The sequence below is a fragment of the Balaenoptera musculus genome, chromosome 1, assembly GCF_009873245.2.
Source record: "Balaenoptera musculus isolate JJ_BM4_2016_0621 chromosome 1, mBalMus1.pri.v3, whole genome shotgun sequence".
NCBI lineage: Eukaryota > Metazoa > Chordata > Mammalia > Artiodactyla > Balaenopteridae > Balaenoptera > Balaenoptera musculus.
This window is the reverse complement of record NC_045785.1, coordinates 82,450,987-82,470,845: the sequence shown is the minus strand read 5'-3', so window position 1 is coordinate 82,470,845 and position 19,859 is coordinate 82,450,987. Positions and strand designations below refer to the sequence as shown.

Below are 19,859 nucleotides of genomic sequence, written 5' to 3'. Positions count from 1 at the left end.
CTGAGAAGCAACCAGGCCTTGGGACCTCTGGTAGCCAGGGAGAGAATCGTGTCCTCATCCACAGTCTACCCTGGGCTCTAGGAGGAAAGATTCCCCAAGTTGAGGGAAATAATAAAAAGGATCTCATGGTCTGAGGCTCTGAAAGGGAAACGCATTTCAGGACAACTGACAACAACACGCTGCCCACAGTTCAAAGGAGGAACAGGTATGTGACCATCCAGGGAGCTCTCTTGTTTAAGGATGTGTAGGAAGAACGGTCTCCAGCCTGGACTGATCCATTTACAGGATCCCCCCAGTGTGGTCTGATGAGCCAGGGCCGATCTGATGAATTCATTCACAAGTATGTTGAGCATCTGTGTGTCAGGCTTTATGCTAGAGATTCAAAGACAGTCCAGGGCTTTTGTCCAGTTGAGGAGCTCATGGCCCAGGGAGAAGGGGATGTGGGTTTGGAGCCATTTGAGCTTACCTGCACCTGTTCTCTCTCTTTGCTGCTGACCTAACTTCCCATCCACAGTGTAGCTAGCTAGCCCTCTGTATCACTCCACTAGCTTGATAAGCAATTCTGCTTTTCTTGACCTCTGACCCTAACATCTTCCCAGGTATCCTGTTACTTTTTCTCCTTGACCAGGTGATTGCAGGCTGTGCTTTCTAGGTAACCCTTCCCTCAGGGCATGCCTCGTCTGTGCCGCCACTTCCTCTGTGCTGTTCTGGCCTTGGCCCCAGGCTTAGGAAAGGTTGCGCCATGCAACCAAGGCCCATATCAGAGGGTGGCTTCTGGGCTGTGAAAGAACCAGAGTGCGGAGTGAGCAGAGGATTGTGAAAAATGCTACAGGTAACAAAAAGGGCTTTCAAAAATTATGTTTGGAATAATAAAACCAAAGAGGGGTGGATGTGAGAGAAACCAAACTGCTGAGCTTCTGTTTGGCTTGCATTTTTTCTGCCATGGAAATGACTTCTCTGATTGGAAAGGGTAGGATAGAGGTGAAGGAAGACAGTAGATGAGGCCATGACAAGAGGCTGTTATGCCCCCAAGTGAGGTGAAGCCCCAAGGCCCAAGAAGACAGAGGGAGCTTGAGGCTGAGACCATCAAACCAGCACACAACGTTGGAGAAATGTTGGCATCACCAAGAGCGACAGGAAAGATGCAGATAGATAAGTATTTAAATTTCAAAAACGGAACTAGGGAGATAAAATGAATCTATAAAATGGTAAGATGGACATCCTTCTCAGGAAATATTCTAAAAAGGATTATTAGGACAATGATTTTTGAACACTTGGTGAAGGAAGCAACAGCCATTAGTAATTAGCAGGGCTTTGCCAAAAGCAGGTCAGACTAGATTAACTTTCATTCCTGGGGTTACTTTGTTGGTAGATTAGAGGACTGTTGAGAAAGTGTGTATGGAAATGTCAATCATCGGTGATATCCTTAGGATGAGAGAGATTCGGGCCAGATGATGGTACAGAAACCACGCTGTAGGCTGTGTCCGTAGCCCCTTTCTAGCCAACTTTAAAATATCTTTTAGACAGTGGTACTGACATAAAGATCACATTGGTGGATGGTATGAATCTTGGAGGAATAACTAACGTCAAAGTGACAGAAGTAAGATCCAAAAAAGATCTTGGCGTTTTGAAACAACAGACCAAACCTACCTAGAAGGACTTTGGGGAGAGACAAAAGACTTGCACTAGAGTAAAAAAAACAAAGTAAAAGTATGGGGTTTGGCTTAATAGCCACATGTGAAAAAATATTTCCGGATTTAGGTAATTGCAGCCTCAGAATGAGTCAGCAGTATATTATGGTTGTCAAAAAAGCTAATGTGATTTTAGAAGCATTAATTGAAGTTTAATAATCAGACCAAGGGAAGTTGTCACACTTGGCTGCCCAGATCCCATCTGGTGAATTGTTTTTAGGTCTAAACAACAGAAATGGAAGATGAATTCCCCCACTACAGAGCAGTGAGCTTCTGTCTAGACCACTCACCTGCTCTAAAGCAGATCTGTTGGCTTAATCATTAAGGAATACCCCTCAGGTTCTTTGTATTAGTGAAAAGGAACTCCTCATGTCACGTGTTAACCCTGGGAGGAGAATACAAAATAAGCACCAACCTTAATCCTGTCAACTGCTAGTGAGCCTCCTTTAACAAATAAGAAATACGTCTTGAGATGTGGGAGAGTAAATCTCATATTTACTTTGCAAGGCGATGAAACAAAATATATTCTCTTAAGTGCACATCTAGAAGTGTTATAGTTCTCTGTTTTTAAAGCTACATCCCAGAAAAGGGAACCCTCTTGCACTGTTGGTGGGAATGTAAATTGATACAGCCACTATGGAGAACAGTATGGAGGTTCCTTAAAAAACTAAAAATAGAATTACCATATGACCCAACAATCCCACTACTGGGCATATACCTAGAGAAAACCATAATTCAAAAAGACACATGCACCCCAATGTTCATTGCTGCGCTATTTACAATAGCCAGGTCATGGAAACAACCTAAATGCCCATCAACAGACGAATGGATAAAGAAGATGTGGTACATATATACAATGGAATATTACTCAGGCATAGAAAGGAACAAAATTGGGTCATTTGTAGAGATGTGGATGGACCTAGAGACTGTCATACAGAGTGCAGTAAGTCAGAAAGAGAAAAACAAATATCGTATATTAACACATATATGTGGAATCTAGAAAAATGGTACAGATGAACCAGTTTGCAAGGCAGAAATAGAGACACAGATGTAGAGAACAAACGTATGGACACCAAGGGGGGAAGTGGTGGTTGGCGGGTGGTGGTGTGATGAATTGGGAGATTGGGATTGACATGTATACACTAATATGTATAAAATAGATCACTAATAAGAACCTGCTGTATAAAAAATAAATAAATAAAATAAAATTCAAGAAAAAAGCTACATCCCTTTTTCAAAAGCACAATCATATGCATATTTTATTATATTTTATAATTAATTCCGTAATTGGCTTTTTGGGGTGATTTCTCTTCTTTTCCCCTTGGGCGGCTTCTTTTTTTTTTTTTTTATCGAAGTAGACTTGATTTAAATGTTGACAGGCTATATCCCTTTTTTAATTAGCAAAGCAATGCACATAATATGCCCCCACCTAGAGTGAGAAAGTAACTCTTTACTGAGACTTTAATGTGATTCCCAGTATCAGCAGAGAAACTGTCCATCTAACTACACACTAGCTCATATTTTTCCAAGTGATATCATATCTCTACCCACCAGGCCAACCCTGTTTTAACCATCTATTTCTGCATTTTCCCATAAACAGCTGGAAATGGCCCTGTAGTACACTCTCTGTCCTCTTGGTTATCTCCCTGATTAACCTCCTCCCTGGCATTTCAAATGTGTCCAGAGAGATTCATTTTCAGCTGAAGCAGCTGGCCTCTCAAGACCACTTTGAAAACATCTAGTCTCAGTGGGGCCGGGGAGCCGGGCGCTGCCCTGACAGCAGTGACCTTCCATCGCTGAGGGAGTTCTGTGAGGCCATCATGGCTCAGTCACAGGCCTGTGGCTAACTTATCTCCTTCATGTGGAGGCCCATCAGTCCAAGAACAACATTTCTCTCTTGTTCCTTCTCTCTCTCTCTCCAGTGTTATTCTTCTCTTGGTGAACCCATGGAGTGTGGTGGATGGGAGGGGTTAGATTCTAGATCTTCTGCACTCTCGAGTGCGCACACACCCCACCCACACACACCCTCATACTCGTTCATTCATTCAAACCAACATTGATTGAGCAACTGTGCTCTGGGGATAGAGGTGAATAAAATAAAATATGGTCCCTATTCTCAGTGAGATCATAGCCCAGTAAGGGAGATAGACAGGAGTACACATACCGTATTGAATTATAATTATTTGTTATAATAAGGTTTTATAATGCATAGAAAATAAGTGCTGAGAAGATGTATTAATTCTGTGGGTTGGTGCTGGGGAGGGAGGAAAGCAGGGGAAAGAGTGGTCAGAGAAGATGGGAATGAATAGGAAGACGATGGGGACTCTAGGCTTCTTGGTTCAGGGAATTCCAAATAGTTTGGATTTGTTGGAATGAAAGGAGCAAGGTGAGGAGATGAGGCTGGTGAGATGGGCAAGGCCTTCGAACCCTGGATATCGTCTAATAAAATTTAAAATGAGAATGCTAGACTCTCCCACGTGTTAATCTTACCTGAAAGAACATGTGGTCTAGTCAGGAATATCATCCGGTGGAAGCAAAATCTTAGTAGATTCAAAGCCTGTTGCTGTCTCTTCCTTGCCCCATCGCTCCATCCCCACATCTCCTCAAGATGTTGAGATGTTAATTGAGCTTCATGCTGGAGAACAAAGGGTGACTGACAGCTCTGGGTTCCAAGGCCATATCCACATGCAAAGAGGCTAAGGTTGCCAATGAAGGGCGAACTTTCTCCTGGTCGTTGGCTTCACCCTTCCTGATTGTTGATGTGCCCTGGGACATGGGTTGATTAAAAATGGTGAACCAGCAGACCCCTAGGCTGCAGTTTTGGTCTTCCTTGGCCCTACTAGTACATGTAAACAGAGAGACAGCCTGCTGGTCACACCCATCTTAAGTCTTTTTGTGCTGCATTTCAGTTAAATGTTCTAGGAATGAGTTCATTTGTGATGAATGAACACCCATAAGCAAGAACTCCATCCCAGACATGTAAGCCTCCTAGTCCCTGACCTGAGTAAATTTTAAGTTGAAGATTTTTGCACAGTGCTTTCATATCCAGGAACCCTGCTCTTCTTAGCAGCTTTGTATAGATTCTCTGTGTGTTCTACAGTCATCATTTGTGAATCATGACAGTTTTGTTCTCCCTTTTCCAATTCTTATACCTTTTATTTCTTTTGTTTACTTAACGGCACTGCCTAGGACCTCCAGGACAGTGGTGCGCAGAAGCAGTAATTGTGGACATCCTTGTCTTCCTTCTGATTGATTGATTGATTTTGTCAATGATTCTCATACTTCACCATTAAGAATGAGGTTTTTCATAGGTACACTTGTCCTTTTTTATTTCTAGCTTGTGAAGAGTTAGCTTTTTCCCTGCTGAGATCATGAAAAGATGATATTTTTTAAAATCCTTTCCCCACCGCCATCAATTAGAAGCCCAAAATGATTATTCTCCTTTAATCCTTTAATGTTAATGTGGTGGATAGATTTTCTCATGTTAAACTGACCCTATATTCCTGGAGTCAACCCAGTTTGATTATGATGTATTTTTGTACATTCTTGGATTAGGTTTGTCAATATTTTGTTTAGGATTTTTTTCATATCTATTCATGTGTGAGATTAGCCTAGGCTACCTTTTCTTTCTTTTATTGACCTGGTGTGCTTTTGATATCAAAGTTATAGTATCCTCTTTTTCAAGTCTCTTGAAAAGTTTATATAATTTTCAAAGTAATAAGTTCCAAAGTTTGGCAGAACTTCCTGGTTAGAAAAACCATCCAGGTCTGTAGATATTGAACAACTGATTCAAGTTTTTAATCATTATAGGACTCTTCAGATTTTCTGTTTGAGTCTATTTTAGTATTATTTTTCCAGGAATTTGTTTTTCCTAAGCTTTCAAATTTATCAGCATAAGATGTTCATAGTATTCTCTTACAGGGCTCTCTTGTTATCTGTGATTACGCTCCCACTTCATCTCTCTATTGTTTTGTGCCTTCTCTCATTTTCCCCCTGGATTATATCTGTCAGAGGTTTATTTTACTAGGCTTCTGAAGAACCAGGCTTCATTTGTTGCTCCCTTACTGTATCATTTTTTTAAATTTTAATTTCTGCTCTTTTCATCTTTAGTCTTTTTTTAATGTTTGTTCTGTTCTCTTAAGCTGGACACTTAATTAATTTCAGTCTTTCTTTTCTAAGTAAGCATTTAAGTCTCTACGTTTCCTCCAAAATACCACTTTAACTGTATCCTACGGGTACTATATCCTCCATTCTGAAAATCTGTCTTGTGAGTATAATCTGGTCAACAGTTACCATGTTTGGTGATACATTTGGGTTTATAGCTGCCTCTTATTCTGTATGTCTGTACTGTTTGTACATTTTTTTTAACCTATGGGTTTTTTAAATTGCCTTATTTTAAATTGTCTTTTAAAAAATACTCTATTCCTATTCACTTAGTGGTTATTTTAAAAATACTTCTATATGACTTTAAACAACATAATAGAGTGAAACAATACCTCTCCTTTTTCCTGAGCAATGCAGGACTTAGAACATAAGCTTTGGGTACCTTCCACTTGGCTCATACGTCAATGTTGCCTTGTGTTTTAGTTTGTCTTTTTAAATTGTGGTAAAATACACATACCATAAAATTTACCATCTTAGCCATTTTTAAGTGCACAGTTCAGTAATGTTAAGTACATTCACATTGTTGCACAACCAGTCCCCAGAACTCTTTTCATCTTTATTTTATTTTATTTATTTTTATTGGAGTATAATTGCTTTACAATGTTGTGTTAGTTTCTGCTGTACAATGAAGTGTATCAGCTATATGTATACATATATCCCCTCCCTCTTGGACCTCCCTCCCACCCTCCCATCCCACCCATCTAGGTCATCACAGAGCACCGAGCTCAGCTCCCTGTGCTATACAGCAGGTTCCCACTAGCCATCTATCTATTTTACACATGGTAGTGTATTTATGTCAAACCTAATCTCCCAATTCATCCCACCCTCCTCTTCCTCCCCGTGTCCCCACGTCCGTTCTCTACGTCTGCATCTCTATTCCTGCCCAGCAAATAGGTTCATCTGTACCACTTTTCAAGATTCCACGTATATGCATTAATATAAGATATTTGTTTTTCTTTTTCTGACTTACTTCACTCTGTGTGACAGACCTGAAACTCTGCACCCATTAAACAACAACTCTCCATTCCTCCTCCTCCCCCCGCCCCTGGCAACCACCATTATACTTTCTGTCTCTATGATTTTGACTACTCTGGGTATCTTATATAAGTGAAATCATACAGTTATTTGACTTTTTGTGACTGGCTTATTTCACTTAGCATAATGTCCTCAAGGTTCTTCCATATTGTAGCATGTGTCAGAATTTTCTTCCTTTTTAAGGCCAAATAATATTCCCTGGTATATATACCACATTGTGTATATACCACATCTTGTTTATCCGTTTATCTACTGATGGACACTTGGATTACTTCCACCTTTTGGCTTCTGTGAATAATGCTGCTACGAACATGTGTGCACAAATATCTCTTCAAAATCTTGCTTTCAGTTTTTGGGGGTATATGTTCAGAAGGCAAATTGCTGGATCATGTAGTAATTCTACTTTTAATTTTTTGAAGAACCACCATAATGTTATTAGATATTTGTCTTATTTTGCACTATCAGTGCTGGTTTAGAGTTGCCTATGTGTTTACCAGTTCTTCGTGCATCATTCAGTCTTAGATCTTAAGCTTTCCTTCTGGCATCCTTTTCCTGCTTCCTGAAGGGTATTTTCTATTTTCATTTGTCTCAAATTGTCTTTATTCACCCTTGTTCTAGGTAGTTTGCTGGGCAAGAAATTTTGTGCTCCTCACTTTCCCTTTTGACTGATGAAAATCTGCTGTCAGTCTAATTGTCATTGATCTCAGGGAAGCCTTTCTTTGCTCTTCTGCTGCTTTTAAGATCTTCTCTTTGTTTTTGGTGGTCTGTAGTTTCATTACAATGTGTTTATTTTTGTTTACACTGCTTAGGACTCATGGGATGCCTGAATCTGATAATTAGTATCTTTCATTAATTTTGAAGATTTCCCATCATTATTTCTTTGACTATTGCTTTTTGCCTTTCTCCCAATTCTCTCCTTCTAGAGTTCTGGTTAATTAAGCCTTCTCATTCTACCTTCAATGTCTCTTTTGTATTATTCTTCACCTTTTCTCTCTGAGCTGTGTTTTGTATAATCTCTTTATATATTTGTTTTAATTCATAAATGTTTTCTCCAGTCATGTCTAAGTTATTTAGAAGGTTATCTTTATGTTTCTTTATATCTAGATATTTTGATCGATTAGCTTTTTATTTCTAGAAGTTATAGTAGATTATTTTTATGTCTGCCTATTTCTTCTTAGATCACTTTTTTATTCCATCTTTTTAAAACACTTATCGTACATCATTATTTTATAGCTTATATCTGAAATTCCAATATCTGAAGTCTTTGGGGATCTCAATCTATTGTCATTTCTGCTAACTTTCAGTCATTGGGGCTTGTTTTCTCACATATATGGTTATTCCTGAAAGGGAATTTTTGTATTTAACCAAACTTGTGGCTATCCTGAGTAGCTTTCTGTTGATCTAGTTTTCCTCCAGAAAGGATTTACATTGTTTCCTTACTAATGGTGCCACCAACGCAGACACTTTAATTTTTTTTCAGTTTTGGATTCTCTGTCAAAGCAGGTCATATAAATTTGAATCCCAAAGGCCTACTTGTGGTTACAGATTCTTACAGGAGACTATTATTATTTTTTTTCCATCAGAATCTGTGATAGAGACAGTAGCTCTCCTTGGTTCCCTTTGGTTCCCTTTGCTAGAGCTTGTTTTTTGTTTTGTGTTGTGTTGTGTTTAGCACATTCCTTCCGTAGTGGGTGGTGTAGTCCCGTTCTGATGGTTCAGGTGGGCGTTATGGGGGGCTTTGGGGTTAGCTGCTCACTCTTATGAACCCAGGGCTTAGCCTCCCTGCTTTCCTCCTTACCTTTTTGTTGCTGTTGTTCACGTTTTGTGTTCTTGATTTGTTCTGTTTCTGTATCTGTTTTGTATGTGTCTGTGTTTCCTGAGACTTTCCCTTTCTTGTGACTTCAACATGTATTTGGAAATACATCTGTAATTTGATTATCATTTAATTTTGAGAATATCTGGTCTACCAGATTTAGTAAAGGAAGGTCCCATCATAGAAATTTCTAATTTTCTGAGGCCTTATTTGGATTATATAGATATAAGGATGATTAATTGTGGTTTATATTTTCATTTGTGCATTTTTGTCCTTGTTTATTTATTAATTGGCTGCTATGTGACAAATACTTTTGTACCTACTTTTGTACGTGCTTGTTCACATTGGTGAGCAAGACAGAGGTAGCCGCTGACCTCACGGAGCTTACAGTCCTGCGGAAAAGACATAAACAAGCAGTGGCAACTGAGGTGGGGGTGATGGAGAAGACCAAAGGGTTATATAAAATCAGGCACTCTTGTCTAGCTTCTGCACAGCTACTTTGCTTTGTTGTTCTCTGGCTTTCCTTCATGAGTTAACTATTTTTGCTGGTGTGAAGTGATCCCTTAAATGTTATATTTCATCATACTTTAAGGGAAAGATTTATGTGTTCATAATTTGAAGGATGTGAAAGACTCCTGAAAGTAACTTATTTATCTGTTGAGAAGGAAGGAAAACTTATTTGAGACATTCAGTAGCTAAATGGCAGCAATCGTGTGGACTGCTAACTGTGGAAAATGGATGGTAATGAGGTAAAGTCTTATTAATTCAGAACCTGGTAGTCTAGTTAGTACAGTATCGTGCTTGAGGCAGAGCTGTTTGCTAATTCATTCTTAACAAATGTATGGAGTCCCTGCCAAGTGCTAGGCACCATCTACCCAGCTCCCTTAGAAAGAATTCAGTGAGTGTCCTCACCTCTTTCTTCCCTTTCACCCACCAAATCCTGCCATTTACCAAGGTCTATCTATTCACAGTTCTGAAAGTCTCTCAAGTCTGTACACCATCCCCCCACTCCCTCTATCGCTCTAATCCAGGCCTCGTCATCTCTTACCCAGACCCCTTTAGTATCCTCTCCTTTAGTCTTCCTGACTCCACTTTGCCCCCCACTAATCTGTTTTCCACACTGCTGCAGGGGGATTTTTCTAAAACAAAAATCTCTGGTTATTCTCCAGCTTAAGAGCCTTGAACAAATCCCACTGCTTTCAAGATAAAGTCTAAATGTGTTTACGTGGCGTCCAAGCCCCTTATGATCTGGCTCTGCCTCTTCTTCATCCTGGTCTCCCAACCCCCCACCAGTCCTGCTGCTTCCCCCAGCCCTGTGCTTCCGTTAGTTGTTCTTTTCTTCATTAATTCAGCAAGTGGTTTCTGAGCAACTGTTATGTGCAAAGTACTGGGGACACCAAGGTGCACAAAGCAGAGAAAGCCCCACTCTTGCAGGATTATATTCCGGGGAACAGACAGACCATGAGCAAATAAACATTTCATATAATATCAGATAATATGGGAAAAGATGAAGCCAGAAAAGGGGATAGAGGGTGGTGGTGCTCATTTAGATAGGATGGTTAAGGAAGTGATGTTTGAGAGAGACCTGAGAGCTGTGAGGAGTGAGCCTTCGAGTATATCTGGGGAGACTATTCCAAGCAAAGGAACAGTAAATGCCAAGCCACAGCAGCAGGAGCCGGCTTGATGCGTTTGAGCAACAGAAAGGAAAGTCAGTAGGGCTTGGATGGAATAGACAAGCATATTAGCGTTTTTTTGCTGAGTAACAACACCACAAACTCAGTGACTTAACACCTGTTTGTTACCTCACAGTTTCTGTAGAGCAGAAGTCCCTCATGGCTCAACTGGGTTCTCAGCTCAGGGTCTCGCTCAAGATGCCAGCGGCTGCGTTCTCACCTGAGGCTCTGGGGGAGAATCTGCTTCCACGCTCATTCAGGTCGTCGGCAGAATTCAATTCCTTGCAGTTGTAGGACTGAGGTCTCCATCTCCTGGCCATCTGCCAGGGGCAGCTCCCGTCTCCTGGAGGTTCTGTGTCTTGGGCCTCGTCACAGACCCTCTCATAACATCACACTGGCAACAGGGTCCCTCATTTCAAATCCCCCTCCCTCTTCAAGTCAGGTCCCCTCAGATAATTGCCTTGTCTTAATGTCAGCTGACTTGCGATGTTAATAACATCTGCAAAATCCCTTCACAGCAGTACCTAGATTAGTGTTTGACTGACTCACCAAGGGACAGGAACCTTGGGAGGGGGCATCTTTGAAATTCTGCCTAACACAGTGAGGTTGGAGAGCTGGCTGGGGTCATGCCAAGCAGGGCATTGAAGGCCACGGTGGGGACCTCAGGGTTTTGTTCTGACTGGATGGGAGCTGTTAGAGGATTTTGAGCAGGGGAGTGATCTGAGTAAAGATCACTCTGGCTGCTATTGTGGAGATTGTGGAGATGGAGTAGAATTGGGGAGGGTAATGCAGGGGTCCAGGGGAGAGATGGCCTGGGCCAGTGGGGAATTAACTCTGCAACGCTGTGGGTCCTCAGATGTACCATATTGTCACGTGCTTCTCTCATTGCCTGGGCATGTCTCATCACCACCTACCCCACAGCTTCTTCACTGGGACAAGTCCCTACTCAGCCCTCAAACCTCCCACTGACACTCTCTCACTAACTTGAATTGTGCTGGATCAGTTGATCTGTGTTCCCCACTTGCCTGCAACCTCTCTAAATGCAGGGTCTTTGTCTTTGGTTCTTGTATTTCTGTTGTCTGGCCAACTGCATAGCATATTGTAGATACTTGATAATGTTTGTGGAATGAATGCAAGAACTGTGGGACATACTGGGCATGAAGTAGACACATCACTACTCTTGGGTTGCTCACCTTGTAGAGGGAGAGACCATATATAAATAAATACACATATAGTGAACATGCATGGAAACACCATGCCACCTGCACAGAGGAAGTGTGCCAGCTCTGCACATCACTGTTGTGTGTGGAGTTTAAGGGGAGCATCAGTCTGGAATAGCTGGATCTAGTTTCTCACATCCCTCCATTGTATGAAATAATCATGTCATTACAAGCAATTCCGTTTATGTTTTATCCAAAGGGACATTTGTGTGGCAACACCATTAGCCATTAAGTTAGTCTATAATATTTAAATAAGTAGACATCCATTCACTTAAAACATTCTCTAATTTAAGACAGACATAGGGCACTTCCATCTCCATCTGTATTCGAACTGCTCAGAAAAGATCTATGTTAGTGAAATTTTGTTTGTGTATTCAAGACGGAAAACCTCTTCACTCAAAATAGCAAATACTTATACATCAAGTGTCCTTTTAAGAGGGAGGATATTATTAACCTGGTTACCAATGAGAAACAACCTAAAATAGTAAATATGTATAACATTTCTGTGACTCCCAGCTAAACATCCCTCAGTATGAACTTAAGAAAGTGGGACGCTGGAAAGAATGATTTAACCAGAGTAAACACAGTGATGTTATTTAAAACTTAATAAACCTAAGAACAAAATAACAGGAGAGTCCAGTTTCGTCCTGCTGCTTTCCTGCGGTCTGCGGCTGGTGCTCAGCGGGGCAGCCTGCCTGGCAGAGGGGCACGGCGCCTGCCAGGCTCTCCAGTTGTAAAGACAGATGCACACAACATCACGGATTCACACGGGTGGGGATTCATAATTGACATAAGCAAAAAAAAGATTAAAAAAGCTTTTCATTTCCATTGCCAAGTTTCTGTGTTTGTTTTCTAGTGATCTCTTTTGGGGAATATAAAGATATGGTTTAAAGAGTGTTTGCAGCACAGTCTTGTATGAATAATAGGGTATTCTATTTCAAATTAGAGGCTGGGGCTACAGGGCCAACTGCTATGTTTTCCAGCTCGTGTCTTCTTTATGGGTTAGGGTTAGGGTTAGGGCTGGCTGAGAAAGGAGACACAGCACTTCTGCATTTAAATATAATTTTAATTTGGTTCGAGGCAATGATTTTTAAAGCTTTTGGATTTATAACACACTCACTCAGTTTTATCATACTCTCCTTGTCTTCCCTCCCTTGTCTCTCTAAAACGGACGAGTAGAAGAATACAAGGATCCACTAGGGCACCCCTTGGTTCACTGAACTAGAACTTGGGTCCCCCTCTGCTCTGGGAACAGAATGAGCAGGGCTCCCTTAGCAGAGTTTATTTGGGGGCGGGGTCAAGAGGGGACTTCAGTTTTATCCCTAACCAGCAGCTTTTGTTTTCCTTCTCTTTTGCCAAAAGAAGTGTGTGTGGTGGAGGAGCACCACAGGAACACGGGAGTTCATCCAAGGCTGGGGAGACACTTGGGAGAACACCCCAGGCTCCTAGGTGCCGGGGTCTCTGGGCAGGAGAGCAGGGTGGTGGGGAGAGCAGGTATGTTACTGACTTGGGTCCTTGGACTCTTTAATCAATAGAAATTGATAAGAGGCCAGACAAGAAATTCAGGCAAGGCTTTATTGGGACTCATGCTGCAGCACGAGGGAGTGAAAACAAGTAACAGGTACCCTTGCTCGCTCCCTCAGTGGGGGAGGGCTGGTCCCTTAAACGGGGTGAGCGCAGGCGCAGGTGCAGATCGGTGGGTCGGGCCAGAGTGGATTAGGTGGTCTGCCCATCCTCTTGGTGGTGCTGTGTGCAGGGATCATGCACGGTACCCTGCTTTTGCTCCTGGCACCTGAGAAGTGGCAGCTGGGTTTTGGCCTTTTTGTATCTTGTTCATAATTTGCCCCAACCGTGCATGTGTGCAGTTATTTTTAGTTCCTTATAGTTTCTTTATATTCCATTGCTCCAGGAGATATTTGTCCAGGTGCAAGCACTGCAGTAATGGGTCCCAGGTCCCCACCTGTCTCACATGGGCCACCCTGCCTTGAGGTGACCCCGTCTCTGAGTGGCGACCCTGCTGCAGCTGGGGCTGCCTCAGGAGCCACTCATACACAGCACTCGTGTTGGTTGTCCCACACCCTCCCCAAGAGAGTTTGAGGGATCTATCCTGAGAGAACTAGCTCAGAGTTTTCAGGTACATCTCCAGAGAAAGGGAGAGAGGAACGTTTCAGCTTTCAGTAGGTAAAAGGAAAAGGATTTTTACAGCTAAATCTGGTAAGAAGAGCAGATCCTGGACAAAATTCTAAAAAGAATTTACTAAAAGAATGACCTTTGAGCACCTAAAAAAAGAGTTAAAATTGCTGATCATGACTGTGTGGTCTTGGTATTTGGCAGATATGTTCCCCAAAATGAATGAAATGAAGCTCAGGGAAAATATTTGACAATGTTAGTTGCCAATGAAAAAATTCAAGCTTTCAAGTTAGAAGACTTGTATCCTCTACCATAAGCTTGGCAATTCCCAATACCTAGTAACTTCTGATGAGATCAGTGATGGTATTAACCAATGTGATTCTTTTTTTACATGATAATGAAATGGGTCAAAATTTGGAAGATCTGCATAACTCAGTGAACCAGTGTTTCCCAGAATAGTGGTTATGGAATCACACATGGACAAAACGTCCATTCAAAGTGTAGGACAGATGCAAAAGAGTAAGAGATATGGTTTCAGATTCCACATCACAGCTAACCTTTAAGAAACTACTACTTGTCAAGTTTTGGTATGTTATCAAAGTAGAACATCCATAATTATATGCAAGTCTATTAAAATATCCCTCCCTTTCCAATTACATAACTGTGTGAATGTGGATTTTCTTCATTTATATCAACTAAGACATATCATGAATATTGAATGCAGAACTAGATGTGAGGATTTACCTGTCTTCTCGTAAGCCAGACGTTTAAAAGATTTGCAAAAATGTAAGACAATGTCACTCTTCTCACTAAATTTTTGCTATGAAAAACATATCTGTTTTTCATTAAAACGTTATTTATTTAAACATATAATCGGTTTACTTTAAAAATATGAATTAATATTTTGCAAGTTTTTCAGAATTAATTTCTAATATCAGTAATCAGTAGATATAACCCACATGAACAAAATTTTTCAGAGTCCTCAGTTATTTAGAGTGTAAACAGATCCCGAGACCAAATCATTGGTTTAAAAAGCACACACCTACACTGTTTATCCATGCATTAAGACATATGTGTATGAATGTATATAATGTACATTTTAGAACATACATAAAAATAGAAACTTGACGAAGATGAGAAACAGCATTTCAGTGGTTCTAACGTCTTTCTGCACTCCCAGGGCCAGACCACTGGGCCAGATGATTAGCATAAGACCGGATGCCTATAAGCCTAAAATGTTGATTCAGTAGAAAACCAGGAGTTTTAGAATTTAAAGGGGAGTATGACCAAAGCCCTGCTGACAAAGTTTTTAGTCACTAGCCGGGTGGTCCCATGGTCGCAAAGTCTGATGACATCAATGCAATGTCCAGACTGCAGCAGAGGAGGTGGTGACCCAGCACAGCAGACAGACTCGGCTGCTTTGGGAAAAGATGCCTGATTAACACACACAAGCTTGGAGGCAAAGAGTATGCCTGGTTTTCAGGCTCTGAAAGACTGATTTATACCCCTCTTTGATGGAAATGCACCAGGGACTTTGAGCTTAAGCCCTTCTCAGATACTTTGGCCTTACAGAGGGACTCGTTTCAGAACCTAATCTGTTTGCACATCTGAGAGGAGCATCTCCGAAGCCAGCCTGCCTCTGTGCGTGTGCCCTGTGTACAGCCCTAAGTGGACAGACCACTCCAGGAATAGCTTTGGGGGTTGGATCCATTTCACAACAAGATGGTGTGCCCCTGAGCTGTGGGATGGACTCCTTGTGTCCCAGCAGGGGTCCTGCTGCCCCTGTTCAGGGGAGAAGGGCTGCAGTCTCCCGGAGTCTCTCCACAGAGGGAATCATCCAAGCCCCCGAGGGTCTGGGGTTGAGCTCACCCTTCCAGAGGCAGCTGCTTTGTGGTAGGGATCCCCCGCCTTCTGAAGGATGTGTCCTCTTTGTAGATATACTGACACCCCGCCCCCCTTAAGAAGACTACTCCTACCGGCTTCAGAGCCATTCTGTCCTTTAAAAAATGATCCTGTCTCTGCAGGGTGATGTGTTGATTTTGTGAAGTTTAAGTCTCTGAAGGCAGCTGTCTTTTCACATAGTCTGTTGAGGGGGGCACTTTGCTGTAACTCTGCTGGTGCTGGAAACATCAGCTCTCATGTCTCCCCCTCTTCTCCTTTGCCTTAGATCCTCTTCCACTATAATAAGTCAGCCTCCTCAGTGACACCACTGCTGTTTACTTTTAATTGTCTGGTTAATCCTAGCAGTATTATGATAGACATGAGCAGACATTAAATGGGGAGAGAAAAAACACTGGGGCACCAAAGAAAATTAGGATGAATTGCTCAGCTTGACAGCAAAAGAGAAAGGTGATTTAGAAGCAGAGCTGGCTTCAAAACTCACTCACCCGGGTGCTGGGTGACCTTGGGCAGCTGCTCTGCCCACCTGAGCCTCCGTTTTCTGTCAAAGTGGGTGTGACACAGTTGCCTGGTCCAAAGTGCTGCAGGTTTGGGCATCCAGCCCTGCTTTACTCGTATCTCTCACAGCTCTTTGCTTTGGACCGTTAGGCTAATTTTTATGCTCAGAGTGAATCTAGAATTACTACATATGAACAGTCTAACTTCTGGAGCTTGAATTTGACAGGAAAACGTGGAGCTTCTAGACTGAGGTCATGGTGGTATCCTACCCATCCTCCACCCCGAAACACACACCGGTGAAAGAAATCTGTGTCTGTTCTAACTTCCTTATCTGTCTGCCGTGGGTATTGCCTGGGAGGTGGGCCCATCTTAATAATGTGAATGAATAGGGTGAAATAATGTTGGATACATTTTATCCAGGGTAAGATTGCATTGTTCCCAATTGTTCTCATATTTATATTTTCTCTTTTCAGGGATCAGCATCTTCTGGACCCAACTCTGGAATATGTGAAGGTAGGAAACCAGGATTTAGCATGTAGTAGGGACCCTGTGGTAATAGATTTCCCATTTCTAACACAATGTTGCCAGATAATGTTGCCTTCTGGCTTGTGTAGGAAGCTGGTTAGATTGAAACCACCAGGATGTAATTTGACTGTTTTGGGCTTTTAGTAATCTTTGCAGGGGTCTTATGTCACCCTATTATAAGTTTACAAACTCTTCCCCTTATCTGAAACCCTGGGGGCTAGATGTGTTTTAAAAATTCAGAATTTTTTAGAAAGGTAATATGGTACATATATATAACACCCCCAAAGGGAGCTAGGGTCAGCATCCCGTAATCAAGCCCATTATTTCAGCAGTGAAATGTGAGAACGTTCACATGAAGTGGGAGAAATAGACTACAAATGATCTTACGTAGTTCAGGTCACATTTTGCCACCAAATGAGGTTGGGTTTGTTCTGCTGCCGAATGAATTATTTAAAAATTGTCAGTTTTCAGAGTTTTTGGATCTTGGAATGGCAGACAGGAGTTGTGAAGCTGTGCTTACCTTGAGTGGAGGACTGAAGGCTCCCTGAGGCTTTCCGAGCCCTCCTTTCCATTTCAGCAGCCACCCCCTTGTTCAGTGGCTAACCTGGGACCATGAGCTGTGTAATACTTTACCTTCCAGTGGGGCTGACATTCAGTGCGTCTAAATACTCAACGCTTCTAAACAATCTTCTGCGCAGAAAGAAATGATGCTTTTCACTTCTTCCTTCTGCCCACACCCCCCCCCCATTTTTCAGGTGTGTATGTTTGTTTTATTTTATTTTATTTTCGAGAACTGTAATTACGTCTGGCACCTACAACAGAAAAGAGAACTCTGATTTCTCATAACAAAATATATCATTAAATTTTAGGAGAAATCATGGCACAAGTTAGGACTTAAGGTGCTTGCCTCCTAGGAGCCACATTTCGTCTTTATTATTCCCGCATCCTGGTTTCGGAGTATTTAGGCCTGTTGCTTTTTGTGTGCCTGTGACTGTGCCTGCCCAAGGGTTTTGGCATTTCTTCCCTTTAGACCAGAGAATAGAAGGTCTAAAGCTTCTCCTAGAGGAGAAAACTCTAGTAGAACCACGTGGCCACTTGAGGCAGTCATAATAAAGTTTGTTGGAATGGAGGTGGATTTTATTTTTCCCCTCTCTTCTACCCCCGCTATGTCTGAGCTGTAGCTTGACTGCAGCAAATGTGTAATCCTAAGCCAGCAGGACTGCTGTGTCAGACTCTGGTCAGGGCTTTATAAATGATGTGTCTGCTTCCCTCCTGGATGCATCACATATGCTTTTGTGCAGGTTGTACACTGCAAGGAATTCGGGGACACTATCCACATAAACTACGATTTGACTTGACCATAACATAAAAAATGTGCCCTAGACTTCTGCAGTGTGTAAATCACAGCTGTCCTTTAGAACTCACTGCATGCCATGTTCCAGAAACTGGCTGTCTCCCACTGCAGGCTCGCTCAAGCTGTGCTCACCCCCTCCCCTTACTCCATAACTCAGTTTTTTCTTTTACTAAAGTCCCAGCTTTTTAAGATAATCCAATGATGAATTCTAAACCTAAGCAGAGGCTTTGGGAAGGACTTACTTAGTATTATCTAAGCTATTGCATCTCATTCATGAATATTGGTCGTTGTGAGTTGTCGTGTTGCCTGAGAAGAGGTGTGAGGTTGTCGGTGCTTCCATCTAGCCTTCCCCGGCAGTGATAGAACTGCTCTTGGTGGCTCAAGGGGTACCCTCTTCAAGCACTCACTGATGTGTTCTGAAGGTTACTCTTTGCTACCATCCTCATCTGAATCTGGTCAGAGCTTTAGAGATGAAATCTCTACGTCCCTCCTCGATGCATCGTTTTTTTTTTTTTCTTTCTCACTTTGCCCTTGGTTTGGAAGGATGGCTTGGGGATTTGCTGAGTGAATGTAGGGTATTTTCATTTGCCTCCATGGGCACTAAAGCTCTGAAAACACACTCATAGAGGCCTTGGGCCTCAAGGTCTGAATGGACCCACGTGTCAGTTGTCTTGGGCCAGCGCAGGCCCGTCCTAGCATTTCAGACTTAGCTACCCTCTTGAGCCCTGCTGACCAGTCCATGCCTCGAAGCCCTCGTAAATCGGTGCCAGCTGGTGCCTAGAGCCTGGAGGGTGGCTGAAGATGATTGAGGGAGGTGAGAGGTGCAGAGAAAGTGGATGCAGTTTGGCCCTCTGACTTTGAGCTGTTTCTTCCCTATCATCCCCTTTCTCGGGCACAGAGAAAAGTAGAGATTCTATGTAAAGTATGTTGCATCCTGTAGGGCCCTTTCTGGTAGAGTCAGATTTTTAGCAGTTCACTGTGACCTCAGAATGGGGGCGGGTGGGGGGGGAGCCAGCGGATCTCTGACTGGGTCTCATCTTGGCAGTAGAAGCACCCAGTTGGGGCCAACTGACAGCCTTTCTCATCCTTTTAGGAGCCGCCTTCCCAAGCCTCCCTTACCATGGAGACTTTCTAACCATCTTCACCTGGTTTTCCCAGTGCTCTGATTAAGAGCGAGGTCTGGGACCACCCCTGGTTCCTCGTGTCTGGGCGAGAGGACACGCTGGAGCTGACCCATACTTCATGGGGTGATGGGGCTGCTGTGTCGTGGCAGGAGAGAGCTGGATAGGGAGTGACTCCACCGTTCAATCGCGTCCAGTTTGTACTCTGTGTCCTCCTAACACTTCCCACAGTTGGCATTGCTGCACGTCAGTAAGGCAGCGTGAAAGGGGACCCGGCAGGTGGTTGCTAGGTTACGAGGAGCTCCTCTGTGTGAGGACTGGAGGGAAAAGTGCTTGGCAGGGAAGCCCTAGGGCTGTTTGGTAGTTCTTTCATTTCTTCAGCAGGCTTACCTCCTGCTGGGGCCTCCCAGTGACACCTGGTTACCCTAAGTGATGTATTCCCTGCTTGGTTGTGATAAGAAAATTTGAGTAGATCCAAAGAACCCCTGGGGATTTTGGAACCTTATTCTCCACTGTTTCTGTCTCTTTAATTCTGACTGTTAGAGAGGGGAGTTTTCTTTTTTTTTCTTTTTCTTCTTTTTCTACCTTTTCCTTGTGTCCCTAGCCCCTTCCTCTCTCCACATTCCCCACTCCCACTGACCCAGTAGCTTAAAACATGATCGTCTTGAAGGTCTGAGTTTAACTGTTTTGTATAGTCATGAGATCCTTTTCTGTAATCAAATATAATTGTTTCTCT

At 42.6% G+C, this 19,859-nt stretch overlaps 1 protein-coding gene across 1 annotated transcript in view; it reads left to right on the top strand.

The window, feature by feature from the left end:
- Positions 1-19,859, top strand: part of BCAR3 (BCAR3 adaptor protein, NSP family member) — a 115,990-nt gene that overhangs the window by 19,583 nt on the left and 76,548 nt on the right. The window contains exon 3 of the mRNA XM_036872740.1: positions 16,597-16,636. Within this exon, the coding sequence (XP_036728635.1) occupies positions 16,597-16,636 (40 nt within the window). The remainder of the gene's footprint in view (positions 1-16,596; positions 16,637-19,859) is intronic.